General features: G+C 51.2%; 1 protein-coding gene across 2 annotated transcripts in view; it reads right to left on the bottom strand.

Moving 5' to 3' along the window:
* Positions 1 to 627: 627 nt before the first annotated feature.
* Positions 628 to 14,053, bottom strand: part of NEURL1B (neuralized E3 ubiquitin protein ligase 1B) — a 44,977-nt gene continuing 31,551 nt past the window's right edge. Inside the window, exons 3-5 of one of the 2 annotated variants that reach the window (XM_002696271.7) lie at positions 8,170 to 8,889; positions 5,741 to 5,866; positions 628 to 5,413 (exon numbers count right to left, since the gene is read on the bottom strand). In XM_002696271.7, coding sequence (XP_002696317.2) covers positions 5,169 to 5,413; positions 5,741 to 5,866; positions 8,170 to 8,889 — 1,091 coding nt within the window. In that variant the 3' untranslated portion in view covers positions 628 to 5,168. The remainder of the gene's footprint in view (positions 5,414 to 5,740; positions 5,867 to 8,169; positions 8,890 to 14,053) is intronic. The other variant, XM_059878848.1, reaches the window with a different exon arrangement.

Here is a 14,053-nt window from a genome sequence, read left to right as displayed (position 1 = left end):
CACTTGCATCCAAGATCTCTGACAAGAACAGTTGGTTCACCGTATTTGCAGGCTCTGCATCTGTGAATTCAACCAGCCTCAGATGGAAAGTGTTTGAAACAAAAGTTTCAGAAATTTCCAAAAAGCAGAACTTGAATTTGTTGCACGGGCAGCATTTAAATAGCATATGTGTTGTGTTAGGTATTGTAAGTACTCCAGAGATGATTTAAAGTATACAGAGGGTGTGTATAAATCAAATGCAAATACTACACTATTCTATATAAGTGATCTGGGCATCTGTGGCTATCCCAAGGTGGGGTGGTGGTGGTCCTGGAGCCAATCCTGTGAGCAAAGAATGATGAGGGACAACTATAAACCCTAGTTGTTGGTCATTAGGGTTGTTTCTAGTTTTTCATTATTATAAATAATGCTGTAATGACCATCCTTAAATATGGAGCTTATCCTCAATAAGAATTAATTCCTGAGGATATTTTCTTAGGAGTTCCTAAGCAAAAGGTTTGAATATGCTCAGGGTTCTATAGACATTTTGCAAATTATTTTCTCAAGGCGGGCAATGATTTGTATCCCTCACCTCCACTTCCCGACAATGTAGGTAACTGTGATTTTTAAAAACAGTCCTGAAGAGACTTTGTCTTTTAACAAGCCAAAGTTGTATTTGTTTTTTTTTTTTAAACAGGAAAATTATGTTAATATAAAACAAATAAAAACAGACAAATCGAAACACACAACACACAAAAGCACAACACGCAGGACCAGCGCAAACCCTTCCCAACCCACTGCCCTCAGGCTTAGAAACCTTTATTATAGACCCCCAAAGATTAGTCTGTGTTGGAGAGGTCACAGTATCGAATCAGAAAAATAAGAGAAACACATTTTTTAAAAGGTCTGTACACAGGTAGTGGAGGGGTGGAGTGGGGAACATACACTTCTTCACGCCAACATCAAACACACGAGGCAGAAGCTTCAGTGATCACCACAGATCTCTAGAACACCACCATGTATGCTAGTCCCTGGCCCACTTTTTTTTTTTTTTTTTTTTGCTGGCCCACTTTTTAAAGTTGCTCTTAAAGAGGGTTAAAAGTGCACAGACACTTTCATAAGGCACGGACAGATTGTTGTACAAGTCATTTCGTTAGAAAGACGGTGAGACAATTAGACACGGAGAGAGGCCCCGTGTTCCTGAGCCAGAGCCTCTCTGCCAGAGCCAGGGCAGAGACCAGACTGAACGGCGGAAGGAGACTGCCTCTCATTTGCCAACTCTGTACACGCCTATTCTGGAAATGACTGCGGGTTCCCTGGCCACTTGGGGATTGATCTCCAGCCACCAGTCCCAAGGCCTGAAAGAAGCAGGTAGCCCTCTCCCCACGTCTCCCTCCCTGGCAAGGCCTGAGGGCAATCATTAGTTGGTGGGGCCCTGAACGGTTCTGCCAAAGGCCATCTCAGCAGAAGTTTGCTGCCTATAAGGTGCCCGGCATTCCTAAAGCAGAGAAGGATTTTTGAAGTGTGCAGGGGTCTCTGGGTCTGGAAAGCAGTTGTGTACTGACCAAGATAGACCCCCGAGGCAACAGAAGGGCCAAGAGAGCCCTCGAACTCTGCCCCAAATGTCTCATGATGTCCTTCCTCTGATGTCAGAGCTGGGCTCCTGTCCCTCGGTTGGTCCTCCTTGTACTCCACAGGCAGTAGATGCTCAGCACATGTTCACTGAATGACTGTGTGCACGTGTACGTGATGTTTTACCAAATCCTTGAACACTCATAACCGGATCTCTGGACTACTCAGGAAACCTTTAATGAGTACCTACTATGTGCCATCACAGGACCCAGCACTGGACGGGCCAAATACACGTCTACAAATCTGTCCACCTCCTGCTCTGAGCCACGAGCTGCCCGCAGGCTTGTCTTTTGACCCAGTTCCCGTCCCTGTGTCCAGAACACAGGCCACGCTGACCAGGAGTTGTAGATGGCTGAAGAAGTCTTGCTACACTTCGGGGAGCAGTGCCCCAGGTAGCTAAATCCCAGAAGACTCCCAGGCTGAGAGCGGGCTAGACAAAGGTGTTTGTCTTGACTTGGAAACAGCCAGATTTCTCTGGTGGCACCAGATCACAACAAAGGGGGCATCTTCTGGTCTCCCCTCCCCACCCCCAGGGGGCCCTGCTTAAGAGGGTGGTGGTCACAGGGCCCAGGAAGGTGAACAGGACAAGGCTCTCCCCCGGGCTGCCCCAGATGGGTGCCCACATATAATAGGAAGAGGCCAGGAGAAGGTGGCAGTGGGCAGATGAGCCTGAAAGAAAGGACAGGAGTCTTCCCAGGCTTTGGGTGGCAAAGAGGCGTCAGTCTGGGGCTGGAACCCTCACACAGGGGCATGTGCCCGGCTCTCTCCAGGGGCTGCCCAGGTAAGCTTCAAGGAAGAAAACTCAAGCGATTGCTTGAGCTTTCTGGACCTGGGGAGAGGCAGTGGAGAGCGTGGGGTTCGGCACCAGGCACCACTGGGCTTGAAGCCCAGTCCTGCCACCTCCTGCTTCACTTCGTGGACCTCAGTTTTCTCACCTGCCAAATGGGGTAATAGCAGATTCCACTGATTGTAAAGAACACAGCTTTTCTACATAACATGTCTGAATAAAATGAGTTGTATAGCTGTGGCACCTTACAGTTAAAATTGGCAGTGTTTTTCCCTTAGTGGCACACAGAATGGTGTATTTTATAATCGGTGGTGTCTTCAATATAGTACAAAGACCTGCCTCGCAGGGTGACGTGGGGACACACCTCTGCAGCGCCGTGCAGGGCACACAGGGCTGCCAAATAAAGGAGCATGGTTCCTGTCCCTTTACTCCTGCCCCTTCTCCAGACAGAACCTAGAGGGCAGTGTGGGCAGCTTCTCTGCAGTGCTGAATAAATCAGTTTAGAGGAAATGTCTAAACTGGAAATGTCTGGTTTTGAACAGATAAACACCCCTTTAATTCCTCTTGGAAATCGGGATGCTACTAATAGCGGCTGCAGAGCGAATTACACAGGCCACGAGCTCCCTCCTTCCCAGGTGACAAGTCGCCAGGCACACGTCCTGGTCTGCCCTGGGTCCAGGCCCCAGGTCCCTGGATTCCTGGCCGTGGCTGCACTGAGCCCGGCTGGAACCTGAGGTGACAGGAGAGAGGCGCTGGCTGCAGAGACTTCCGGGGCTGTGACTGTGGCTCAGTCCAGCCAGGGGAGCTGCTGCCTGGAGAACACCAGCCTGGGGGGGTGATGAGCTCTCTCTCCTGGGGCCTGTGTGTGGCTTTGCCCACACCCAACATGAGGGGGAAAAGAATTCAGCTGGCTGCTGAGCACTGCCTAGGTTTGCAGACTCTTAATCTGGCAAATGGTGAGGTGTCAGTTGCTCCCCTGAAGGTTCTGCTGTGAAATTAAAATCTGGATGTAGTTCCCAAGTTCACAAGGGAAAAAAAAAAAACAAAACAAAACAATCAGGGATTCCTGCAGGGGCAAGAGGAGGGTTTCTGAAGCTGAGAGCAGGTCAGAATACCAGGTGAAGAAGCAGATAGTCCAAGACCCGGAGCACCACAAGGGCATGGACTGACTGGCCTTAGGAGACTTGATCTACAGAAGGGGCCTCCAGACACCCAGCAAAATGTGTCGTATGAATGCATAAACTCTGAACGTCCTCCTTTGCTTGTCTTCCTCAATAGATGAACAGATTAGGAACTGGGCTAAAAATACCTGTTCTTCACAAGGTGTCCTGGGCTTTGTAGAATGTTGTTCTGGTCCTCCCAAGAGCTCCGGAGTGGGCAGGTACTAGGTTTCTTCTTAGATCGGGAAGTGAGAAACAGAGAGGCTCGGGGCCCTCCCTAAAGATACAGCACAAGACAGGGAAGGTGGGGCCCAGAACTGGGGCCCAGATGGGAACTGCAGGCCGGCCAACTTGTCAACCCAGGCGTGGTCTGGGAGTCTGCAGAGACGGGCCTGGGCAGGGGTGAGTGGGTAAGGGAGGGGAAGCAGGGCCAGGGGCCTAGAAAATGCCCAGCAAATTGCCCTGGGGACGGGGAGAGTCACAAGGTCAGCATTTTCAGAGTGTCTCAGTTCCTAGCTAACATCCTAATAATCAGTTAACATCTCAGCAATCAGCAGAGGAAGATGAGCTGAGAATCAGAACAAAGATGGTGGCAAAGCCGCGCTTCCTCCCTCTACTTGGCAGCAGGTCACCTTGGTGATGCTCACAGCTGCTGGCGAGTGCCAGGCCTAGCATTTCAGCAGGAAATGTGGAGAGCTGAGGAGTGGCCCTTTCCAACCCCAGGGGGCTCACTGGCGTCTAGGATTCTTTCCCGCCCCCAGGAAAAGCGGACCTGCTGTTTTATTTTCCTGCAGATGGTAAGGGTGGTACAGACTGAAAGCATTTGTGGGTGGAGTCAAGGGGTGTAGCACTTACTATTAGGTGGTCTGGGGGTGGAGGGGTGACAAGGCTTTAGAGGGGACACCACCCAGAGCTCTGGCCCCAGCACTCCTCAAAACTGCTCTCTGAGACTGAGAGACTGAGTTAGATACTAAAAAAGCAAATTGTTCTTTTAGGTTCTCCACCCACCTTCCCCCTGCCCCCCGCAAGGAGTTGCCGCTTTGGAGCTGTAAACAATGAGCTATTTTTTCCTCGCCTTAGAAAATCTGAGTGTCCCTTTCCTATACCATCCGTGGGAGTTCTGTTTAGGTGCGGGTTCCGTATATTCAAAACCAGCTGACGTCATAGCACCAGAAAGTGAACAGCTTCTTGTCCCACTGCCGTCTGGGCTCCAGATTGCACATTCCTTAGTGTTAAATAACCTCCCAGAGCCAGGATCCCTGGATAAATACCAATGGGTTTCTCTCAGTCATTCTCAGCCCGCCCCCTCTCGCACTCACACTCAACCAACCCCAGCAGAAGGCATTGCGCACGGGACAGTTTCCCAGCTGAGACCACCGGGGGACGGCCTTTTGGGGGCACAGCACTTTCAGGCCAGAAGCAACCCTCACTTGAACTCAGGCCCCCGGGGGCCTCATCTCCATGACTGTCACGCCATGCCCACCACTGCAGGGTGGCGGACGAGATGGCAGTGCCCTTGGGCTCCCTGGCGGCCATGGTGGTTGCCTGGCCCAGGGGGTGGGCTTCAGAAAGCTGACCTTGCTCTGGTCAAGGCCCGTGGGCGGGCCAGGCTACGGCCTGTAGGTCTTAATGACGTCCTTGATGGGCCGCCGGCAGATGGGGCAGCAGGCCCGGGCCTGCCTCTTGAGCCGCAGGCCACAGCCGTGGCACAGACACATGTGTCCGCATGTGTAGATGACCGTGTCCACCTCGCCGTCGAAGCACACGGTGCACTCGCTGCTCTTGCTGCCCACCAGCTCCGGCGGGGAGGACACGGGCGACACTGGTGGGCTCAGCGGGGAGCTGGGTGCCGTCACTGCAGAGAGGGAGAACAGGCAGACCTCAACTCACGGTCCCAGGTGGGCTCTGCTGGGCAACCCCACGAGGGCAGAGCTTCTGTGCCAGAAGCCATGGGGGGCAACTCTGGGAGACACGGCGTTCAGTTTTCCTCTGGGTTTGGCCCCTTTTCCTATGCTCCTCCCCCCAAGCAGCGAGCACCGTTATCGCCCTTTGGAACGCCACGTCCAGATGTTTGTCCTCCCTCCAGGAAAGGGTGCAGGGGTTGGGGCAAGGGCAGGAGGAGCTGGCACAGCCACCAGTGCAGCCCATCTCCCTGCACCCCCGAGGGTCCACACGTCCTTACCCAGGGATGACTCAGATGCCGAGGAGGACTGGTTGACACTGAAGGCCATGTCGGAGTCGCTGTCGTCCTGGGAGCCGCTGAGGGACCCTGATGGGGATGTGGTCGCAGGGCTGGACTGCAGGGTTCCTGAGACCACAGAGAATCCATCAGGGACATGGGAGGTGGGCTCTGCTCTGCTAGCCCCTGGCTCTTTACTGCTTTGCACCTTCACTACCTCATGGATCTAATGGAGAACAAGAGCTACTGCATAGGATTCTGCTGAGAATTGATGGCATCGTACAAGTGGGGTAGACATCTGGTCTGTGTCTGCCTGACCTCCATTCCTGTTTCAGAAACACCACTGGAATTTTGTTGGAGGTCCTACTTCACCCTCATGCACATGATCCAGGCCAAGCCAATGAGAAAGAACTTCTACCCTTGGTCTCAATGGTGGTTCAAGGAAAGTGGAAGTGAAAGTCGCTCAGTCGTGTCCGAATCTTTGCGACCCCATGGACTATAGCCTGCCAGGCCTCTCTGTCCATGGAATTCTCCAGGCCAGAATACTGGAGTGAGTTGCTGTTCCCTTCTCCGGGGAATCTTCCCAACCCAGGGATTGAACCAGGCCTCCTGCATTACATGTGGATTCTTTACCATCTGAGCCACCAGGAAAGCCCAGGAATACTGGAGTGGGTAGCCTATCCCTTTTCCAGATCTTCCTGACCTGGGAACTGAACCAGGGTCTCCAGCATTGCAGGTGGATTCTTTACCAGTGAAGGGCGCATAACTCAAGCGAGGCCTGCAAGCCCAAATTCTGTGATTTTCACTAGCACCACTAGGAAAGAAGGGACCCATTCTATCGAGAGAAAAGCCTGGTGCTGTAGGGTGTGCCTGAGAGGGAAGGCAACATAGAGGAAAGTAGAGCTTTGAGATGGAAAGAGAAGTAGAATCCTGATGACATACTCTCAGCACCTAGATCCAGCTGTCCCTGAATCCATCCAATACACTCCCAGACTTCTAAGGTATGTGGGTACTCCCCAAATTCCTTTTGCTTATGGCACCGTGAGTGGGGTTTTGTTACTTGCAACTACAAGACTCCTGACTAGTGTTCAACGTGGATGGGTTTTCTTCCCTGAACTGTTGGTTCAGGAAATGATAGTTACTTCTGACGTGAAGAGACACCCCGTTCTGTGCCCTACTAGAGGACTGATGGACAGATTACAGCACCAGAGCTGCTGTCAGATAGGGATCAGGAGGGCAAGTCTCTGGCCTCTAAATGCTGTTCTATCTTCTCCTCCTGACCACTCAAAGGCTCATTCTGGTTCGCCTAGGGGAGCTGGGGAGAGGGAGAAGGACTCTAGGCTTAGTTCTTGCAAAGCCCCAGTGGGAACTCAGGCAACTTATTTCAGGCTGAAATGATGACTGTATTTGATGGTCCCTTAAACAAACCCCAAACCAACCAAATGACAACCACTGCCACCCTGTTCCTCTGTCCTCGGTTAAACAGCAAGTCACTGTCATTACTAATGCTACTTACTAAACAGGCTGCATGTGGCAGTTACCTGCTAAAAGCATTATATGCACCTGATCATTTCATCCTCACAAACGCACGATGCAGGTCATCGCTCCCTTTCTACACTGAAGGCATCTTCATGGATAATGATACTGGTTTTACAGGGTTATCAGGAGGATCAAACTGAATGATGTGACATATGAAGCGTTCATTATTTCTGTCATTGTTTGGACTTTCTAAAACTTGAAAACAGAGCTATGCTCTCTGGAAGCCTTCCCTGATCACCAGCCCGGCTCCACCAAGCTGGAGCAAAGAGAAGCCCCTCTGCTGTAGCGAACATCACACCGTGCAAATCTCCATTTGGGTGCCAGAGAGGATGTGAGGAGGTCCAAGGTCTGTATCCAGTCCTCTGCCCTGCCCATCTTGGGAGCTCACGGATTGGCCCATAGCTGGAGGCGGGGTGCACTCCGTGTTTATGTGCGGCATGAATGAAAGCAAAAATCAATCTGAAAACGTGGTGGGTCCAGCCTGCACCCTATTTTCGGTGGATGATGTTATTCTCATTTTCCTCTTTTAAATGTAGCTGTATTTTCTTTATCTCTGGCACGTAACATACTCTATATAATGTGAAAATATGCATATAATAAAGCATAATAATGGGGGGAAAAATTGCCAGGTCCTAACACCAGCGGGTTACTTGGGTTGGTATGGACAGGGTGTGGTCCAGGGATGAGCATCCCCGGGGCCCTGGTTAAAATGCATCTTCTGGGGACCCACCCCTACTGAATCGGAAACTCTAAGTGGAGGACAGACGGTTCTGCTGCGCGCTCAAGACTGGGGGACTGCTGGCTGGGCTTCAGCGGCTGCAGGAGCGGCTACCTATCCAGAGGCGCCGGGTTTCCGGGGGCGAGCCCCGCGCACGCGCAGTCGGGGGACTCACCGAGGAGGCGCAGCTGGCCGGCGGCGCCGCCGCGCACGGCGAAGAAAGCCCAGAGCGCCTGCGTGGTGTCGACGCACAGCAGGCGGCCGCGCGGGCGCCCGTTGACGCCCAGGAGCACGTCGCCGCCGGGCCGCAGCGTGAAGCTGAGCGCGTCGCCGCCGCTGGGCACGGGTCCGGCGCGCGCCACCACCCAGTACTCCTTGCGGTCGATGAGCGCGTCGGGGTCTGCGGGCAGCTCGGCAGGCCGGAGCCCTCCCGGGTCGCACGACGTGATGCCGAAGGCCAGCGCGCCGGGTGCCGCCAGCCCCGGGCGGCCCACTTCCACGAAGAGGCTCTCCCCGGGCCGCAGTGGGCGCTCGGAGAAGACGAGGGTGCGGCCGCCGTCGGGGCGCGGCGCGCAGGCCACCTTGCGGTCGAGCGACAGGCTCACGTCGGGCCCGCGCGTCGCGTGGAAGCGCAGGTCGGCCTCGAGCAGCGCCGGCGACGACGAGGGCCGCTGGCGCTCGCGGGGCCCGCACGGGATGGCTGCGGCCGCGTGGTCGGCGGGGGCCGGGCCTGGGGCGCGGCCCAGCGCCAGGTGGCCCAGCTTGGCCACCACCTGGTTGTTCTCGAGCTCGTTGTTGTCGAAGTTGGCCGCGTCGTGGCTGCTGGGCGGCAGGCAGGCGCTGAAGCGGGCCTGGCCGAGGCGCGCGGGCGTCAGCGTGTCGGCGAACCCGCTTTCTGCGCGAGGAGGGCAGAAGAAGGGCGGTGAGCGCGACCCCGCAGAGCAGGCCCGCGCCCCACCCCGCCCGGCCCGCCAGTTTCCTTTCCTGATTCCTTCCTGAGCTTATTTAAGATCTCCCGGTGCGTAGAACTGAATTAAGCATCGCCCCGAGAGCACACTGGCATAATCGTATCTTTGGGGTGGTCCAACCAGGCCCTTCATCCCTTTTTCCTTCTCTTACTCGCATCCCTCCATCCTTTCCTCTCCCTCCTTTCTCTCTTCTACTTTGCCCCTTCTTCTCCCTCCCTCCCCCCGCCCCCCCCCCCCCCCCCCCCCCCCCGATTTTGAAGATTTAAAGGGCGTTTAAAAATCATTACTGTCTCCCCAGCGAGTACGGAAGCTCCAAGGGAAGGAGCAAACCCTTGAGTTTGTGGCCTTACTCTGACAGGGCGTTACTTTACGCTCCTTTTCACAGATTCTTATTTAGTCTTCATGCTATCTCTGAGGTGTGTACCGTTACCACCCACCATTCATTCACCAAAGAAGGGAGCTGAGGCACAGGGGCTAGGGAACATGACCAAGGTCGCCCCGCAACTAGGTGACAAAGTCAGGACTGGACCCCGGGGCTGTCGGGTTCCATGCTGCCTCTGAAAGGCCTGTCCTCCTCACTGATGTGTCTGCAGCAGGGAGCACGGTACCTGGGTGCTGTTCGAACTTTTAATGTGTAAGGTTTCTGCAAGAAAGGGACTCATAGAACAGGACACCAAGGGGGAGTTTTTTAAAAGTCACAGTCATGAAAATATTTTTTGAGTAACTTAGTAATATGAAAAAATGTCTTGATCTATAGTGTTTGTTATTCAGGTAATACAGGTCTTCATGCTTTGGTAGATTACTTGTTGATCATCTCCCCACCTACACCGTGAGTCCGTGGAGGGCGGCGTCTGTGACAGTCTGTTTACCACCAAGTCTCAGGGCTTAGCAGAGTGCTTGGCAGATAGCGTTCATTATTATGTAGTATATTAGATGAGTAAGTGAATGAGGTCTCTAGAAGAGTCTGACTGCCGGTCAGTAAGAGATATCAGGGAAAGAAAGAATTATTTTGAAATTGTTTTTGTGATAAAAATATTCTTGTTAACAAGTAAATGAAACAAGAAAAAGTGTTTTCTCAAACTTTTAAAACTGGACCACTCCAGCTAAGATTTTCTTAGCATTCTGTCATTTATATCATGGGAAAAAATATTTCTTTCTCTTTAGTTTTTCAAATATTAAATCATAACAGTAAACATGATTTTCAAAAAGCACGCCCGAACCCCTGGTGAGAGCCTCATACGTTATTCCCTACCCCGACTCCCTCCATCACCAACTCAGTGGCCATGAGTTAGAGCAAACTCTGGGAGATGGTAAAGGACAGGAAAGCCCGGTGTGCTGCAGTCCACGGGGTCACAAGGAGTCAGACATGACTGAGGGACTGAACAACTCCCTCCATGTACAGGGCAGGCCATCCAAGTTCTGATGCTGGTTCACAGACCTGTCTGGTTGGCCTACTGGTGTTCTACCTTGGTTTTGTTTTTCAAACTTTTTGAAAAAAATAAATGCATACAATTGATTATAGAAAACATACCTAATCATTGGTTCTTACCCAGATTTTACAGTTATCATTCATGACCAATCTTGTTTCATTGATGCCCCCATCATTCTCCCTCCTGTTATTATTTTGAAGCAAATCCTAGACATGCCATTTTATCTTTACAAATTTCAGCATGTCTGTGTCAAATTTAAAGACTTCTTGTCAATATTATGTGTGAGAATATGCTTTTTTCCAAGTTTGTCTGAATGAAGATCCAAATAAAATCCACTCATTGTCATTGGTCTCTTTTAAGCTATGGATGTCTCTTCTTTTTCCCCCTTCTGTTGGTTTGTTAAACAAATCAACACTTGGTCTTTAAAAAAAAAATTTTTTTTTTTTTAAATTAGTGGCCAAGACTTGTGATTCAGGATATTTCACTTTAAACTGGATTTGCAGCCTCTTTTGGAAAATCAGTTCTGGTAACGCCAGGGTCTGGATCCCAGCACGTCACCAGTGGGTGAAAGCTTGCTCCCTTTCCCCACGACCCTGAGCTGGCCCCTTTGCCCATCTCGGCTACTTGGTTGGGTTCTGTGGACGTTTGAGTTTGTCTTGTGTTAGAGGATGCTTCCCCGTAACATGAAGGAAGAAGAACGATTTCCGTTTGGTCCTTAGAAGAAGTATATATGTGTGTGTGTGTCTCTATCTGTCTATACTACTATATGTGCAGAGGATATCAAGGTCTAGAAAACATAAAATGTTAATGGTTATTACTTCTCAGGTAAGGTTATGAGGGTGGGTAAGGTTATGAGGAATTGTCTTCAGATTTTTCTGTATTTTTCAACTTTTCTGCAGTAAACATGGATACTACAAAGTTTTATCAAAACCCCTGATATTTTTAAAAATCAAGTTTTCAATTAATATTTAACAATGTGGGAAAATGCCTTGATACTGCACAACAAAGAATACTAAACTGTATGATTTGGTTCTAATTATGTGGGAAATGTGTGCATGGGATGCACAGGAAGGAACGAAATACATAGAGATTTGACGGTGATTGTCTCTGGGTAGAAATTTGCTTCTTAAGAGTTTTCAGATTTTCTCATTTTTCTTTAATGAACAGATATTGATTTTCTGGGGCTTCCCTAGGAGCTGGTGGTAAAAAAAAATCCACCTGTTAATGTAGGAGACATGGGTTCCATCCCTGGGTTGGGGAGATCCCCTGGAGAAGGAATTGGCAACCCATTCCAGTATTCTTGCCTGGGGAATCCCATGGACAGAGGATTGCAACTGTGGGCTACAGTTGCAAAAGAGTCAGACATGACTTAGCGACTCAACAAAACAACTGATTATGTAATCAGAAAAAAAAAAAAATAAGAGTAGACTAACATAAGCACTTTTTTTTTTGAAGAAGCATTTAAGACAAGTGGATGTTTCCAGGAGCCTCTTGGTGTAATGCATTTTCCGAGGGTTCCCCGCCTACCACAGTCATCCTGTGAGGCCATGCCCAGAGCTCTTCTTCCTTGCCCCTAAGAGCTCCATGGAAGAGCCCGTTCTTCAGCAGAGCACCCTAATCAAGATCATGGCCTGGAGATGGCTACACTGAGGTTCAAGTCTTGGCTTCAGCCCTTCCTGACTGCGTAACTGTAGGTTAGTCACTTCAGCTCTTGGAATCTCAACTTTCTCAGCTTAAAATGGAATAATGGTGATACCTGGCCTCCACACTCCTACCCATGGTGTTACATAGGTTAAATTAGATGCTTTTGTAGAGTCTAGCACAGCATGGCACAGAGTAAGTGCTCAAAAGATGTTAATTATCATTATTCCTTCAACATTTATTAACAAAATGTATAGAGTGCTTGCCATGTGCCAAGCAGTGTGCTGGACCCTGGGCAAAGAGAACAAGCGGGCACAGAGCTCCCATTCCAGTGGGAGGGACAGACGGTGATGAAGCATCTGACAGAAAACTAACTCTTCTTCCAAACTGTGATGAGTGCCGCCATACAGGTGAGAGCTGCCATCTCACGACGCTGGAAAAATGGGAACATGCCAGTAGGGGACTTCGGAGACTCGGAGAGGCGAGGTGAGTTACTCCAGGTCCCGCAGCCAGGCAGTGACAGAACTGGTATTCTCTGAGTGTATCGAAGATCAGAAGTGGGGCCTGAGAATGGGTCAGAACAGCCCTCTTGGAGCCAAGACACAAAGGCTGCGGGAATGGTGGCTGGGGGTGGAGCGTGAGCATTCCAGAAGAAAGAACAGCATGTGTGAAGTCGGAAGCAGTGCAAGCTTGGTCTGCTTTCCAGGCTAGTATTAGAGTGTGTGATAGCACTTCACCTCGGACCTGGCCCCCAGTAGTCCCTCAGAAAGGCTGGGTCTCCTTGCTTTATATAGGGCGCTCTGTCCCCATCAGGCATCGTCCCTGAGTGAGACAGGCCCAGGATGGCAGAGTGCTGGTTTACGCCTGACACTTGAGAATCTACCTATCAAAGATTCTCTGGAGAAATCAGACAGGTGGCTACAGGCAGAAATCCAGCCACATCAAGAGACCACCTCGGAAGCTTATCAAAACTGCCTGGCTCTAACCTGTGACTCGACTCCAAACACGCTCTCTGGACCTGGTGAAAGTACATACAGCCATTTACTTAAGCATCAGTCAGAAGCAACTCCATGTGTTCATTATCCTTAGCAATCCTTACCACTATCCCATGCAATCACATTTCACGGTGGGAGGACACTGAGGCTTTGTGAGGTAGAGTGTAACTGAAGGTCACCTAGCCAGGGTTGACAGAAATGGGATTCCATCTCAGGCTGTGACTCGTAAGCCAGGCTCCTTATGACTAGCAATACTGCCCCCCAGATGTAGCTATCTTTGTTGTTCTTTGAGCTGCCCAGCGCGGGAACTCAGTCCCAGGCCAGGTGGAGCTGTTGTCCCCAAGGGACCTGATTTCCCTGAGGAAGCGTCCAACAGGCATCCCTTTCCTCCACGATCACCCACCAAGCACCGCCACACAGCAGCAGTCCCAGGTGGGGCACGTGGAGGCTGGATTAGCTGGGATGGTGCCCTGACTTCCCAGTCTCTCTAGGCCACCTCCAGGCCTGCTGCTGGTCTGCGATGGAGTTCAGTTCCTCCCCTTCTGCCTGGCTTTCTCAGATCAACCATGTCTGGGCCTGGCAGTAAAGCAGAATTTATGCCACGAAAGAAACTATCTTTGTGTGAAGATGAAAATGAGGACTGAAGAACCGGAGACAAGGGCCCACCCCTCAGTCACTTCATTGTCTCAGAAGGGCTGCTTTGGGATGTGTCCTGGAGGCAGACGTGACAGAACAGTCTGACAGAAGGGGTGCTGGATGAGAAATCAAGCATGACTCTTGAAGTTTGGACCGATGCACCAAGTGGGTGGTGCCATCCACTGTGACGGCTGTCTGAATGTGTTCTGTGTGGGAAGCCTCTTCAGACGCTAGGAGGAGATGTGAGTAGGCAGGGCAAGTCTGGAGTTCACGTGTGGCATTAGGGCTGGGAATATGGATTTGGGAGCCAGCAGCTTAGACATGGGATTCAAGGGCCAGATCATCTGGAGAAAGGAGGGGAGATGATAAAAAATACTTTGCCGACAAAG

Source organism: Bos taurus, chromosome 20, assembly GCF_002263795.3.
Source record: "Bos taurus isolate L1 Dominette 01449 registration number 42190680 breed Hereford chromosome 20, ARS-UCD2.0, whole genome shotgun sequence".
In the NCBI taxonomy this organism is placed as follows: domain Eukaryota; kingdom Metazoa; phylum Chordata; class Mammalia; order Artiodactyla; family Bovidae; genus Bos; species Bos taurus.
This window is presented reverse-complemented; position numbering and strand designations above follow the sequence as displayed.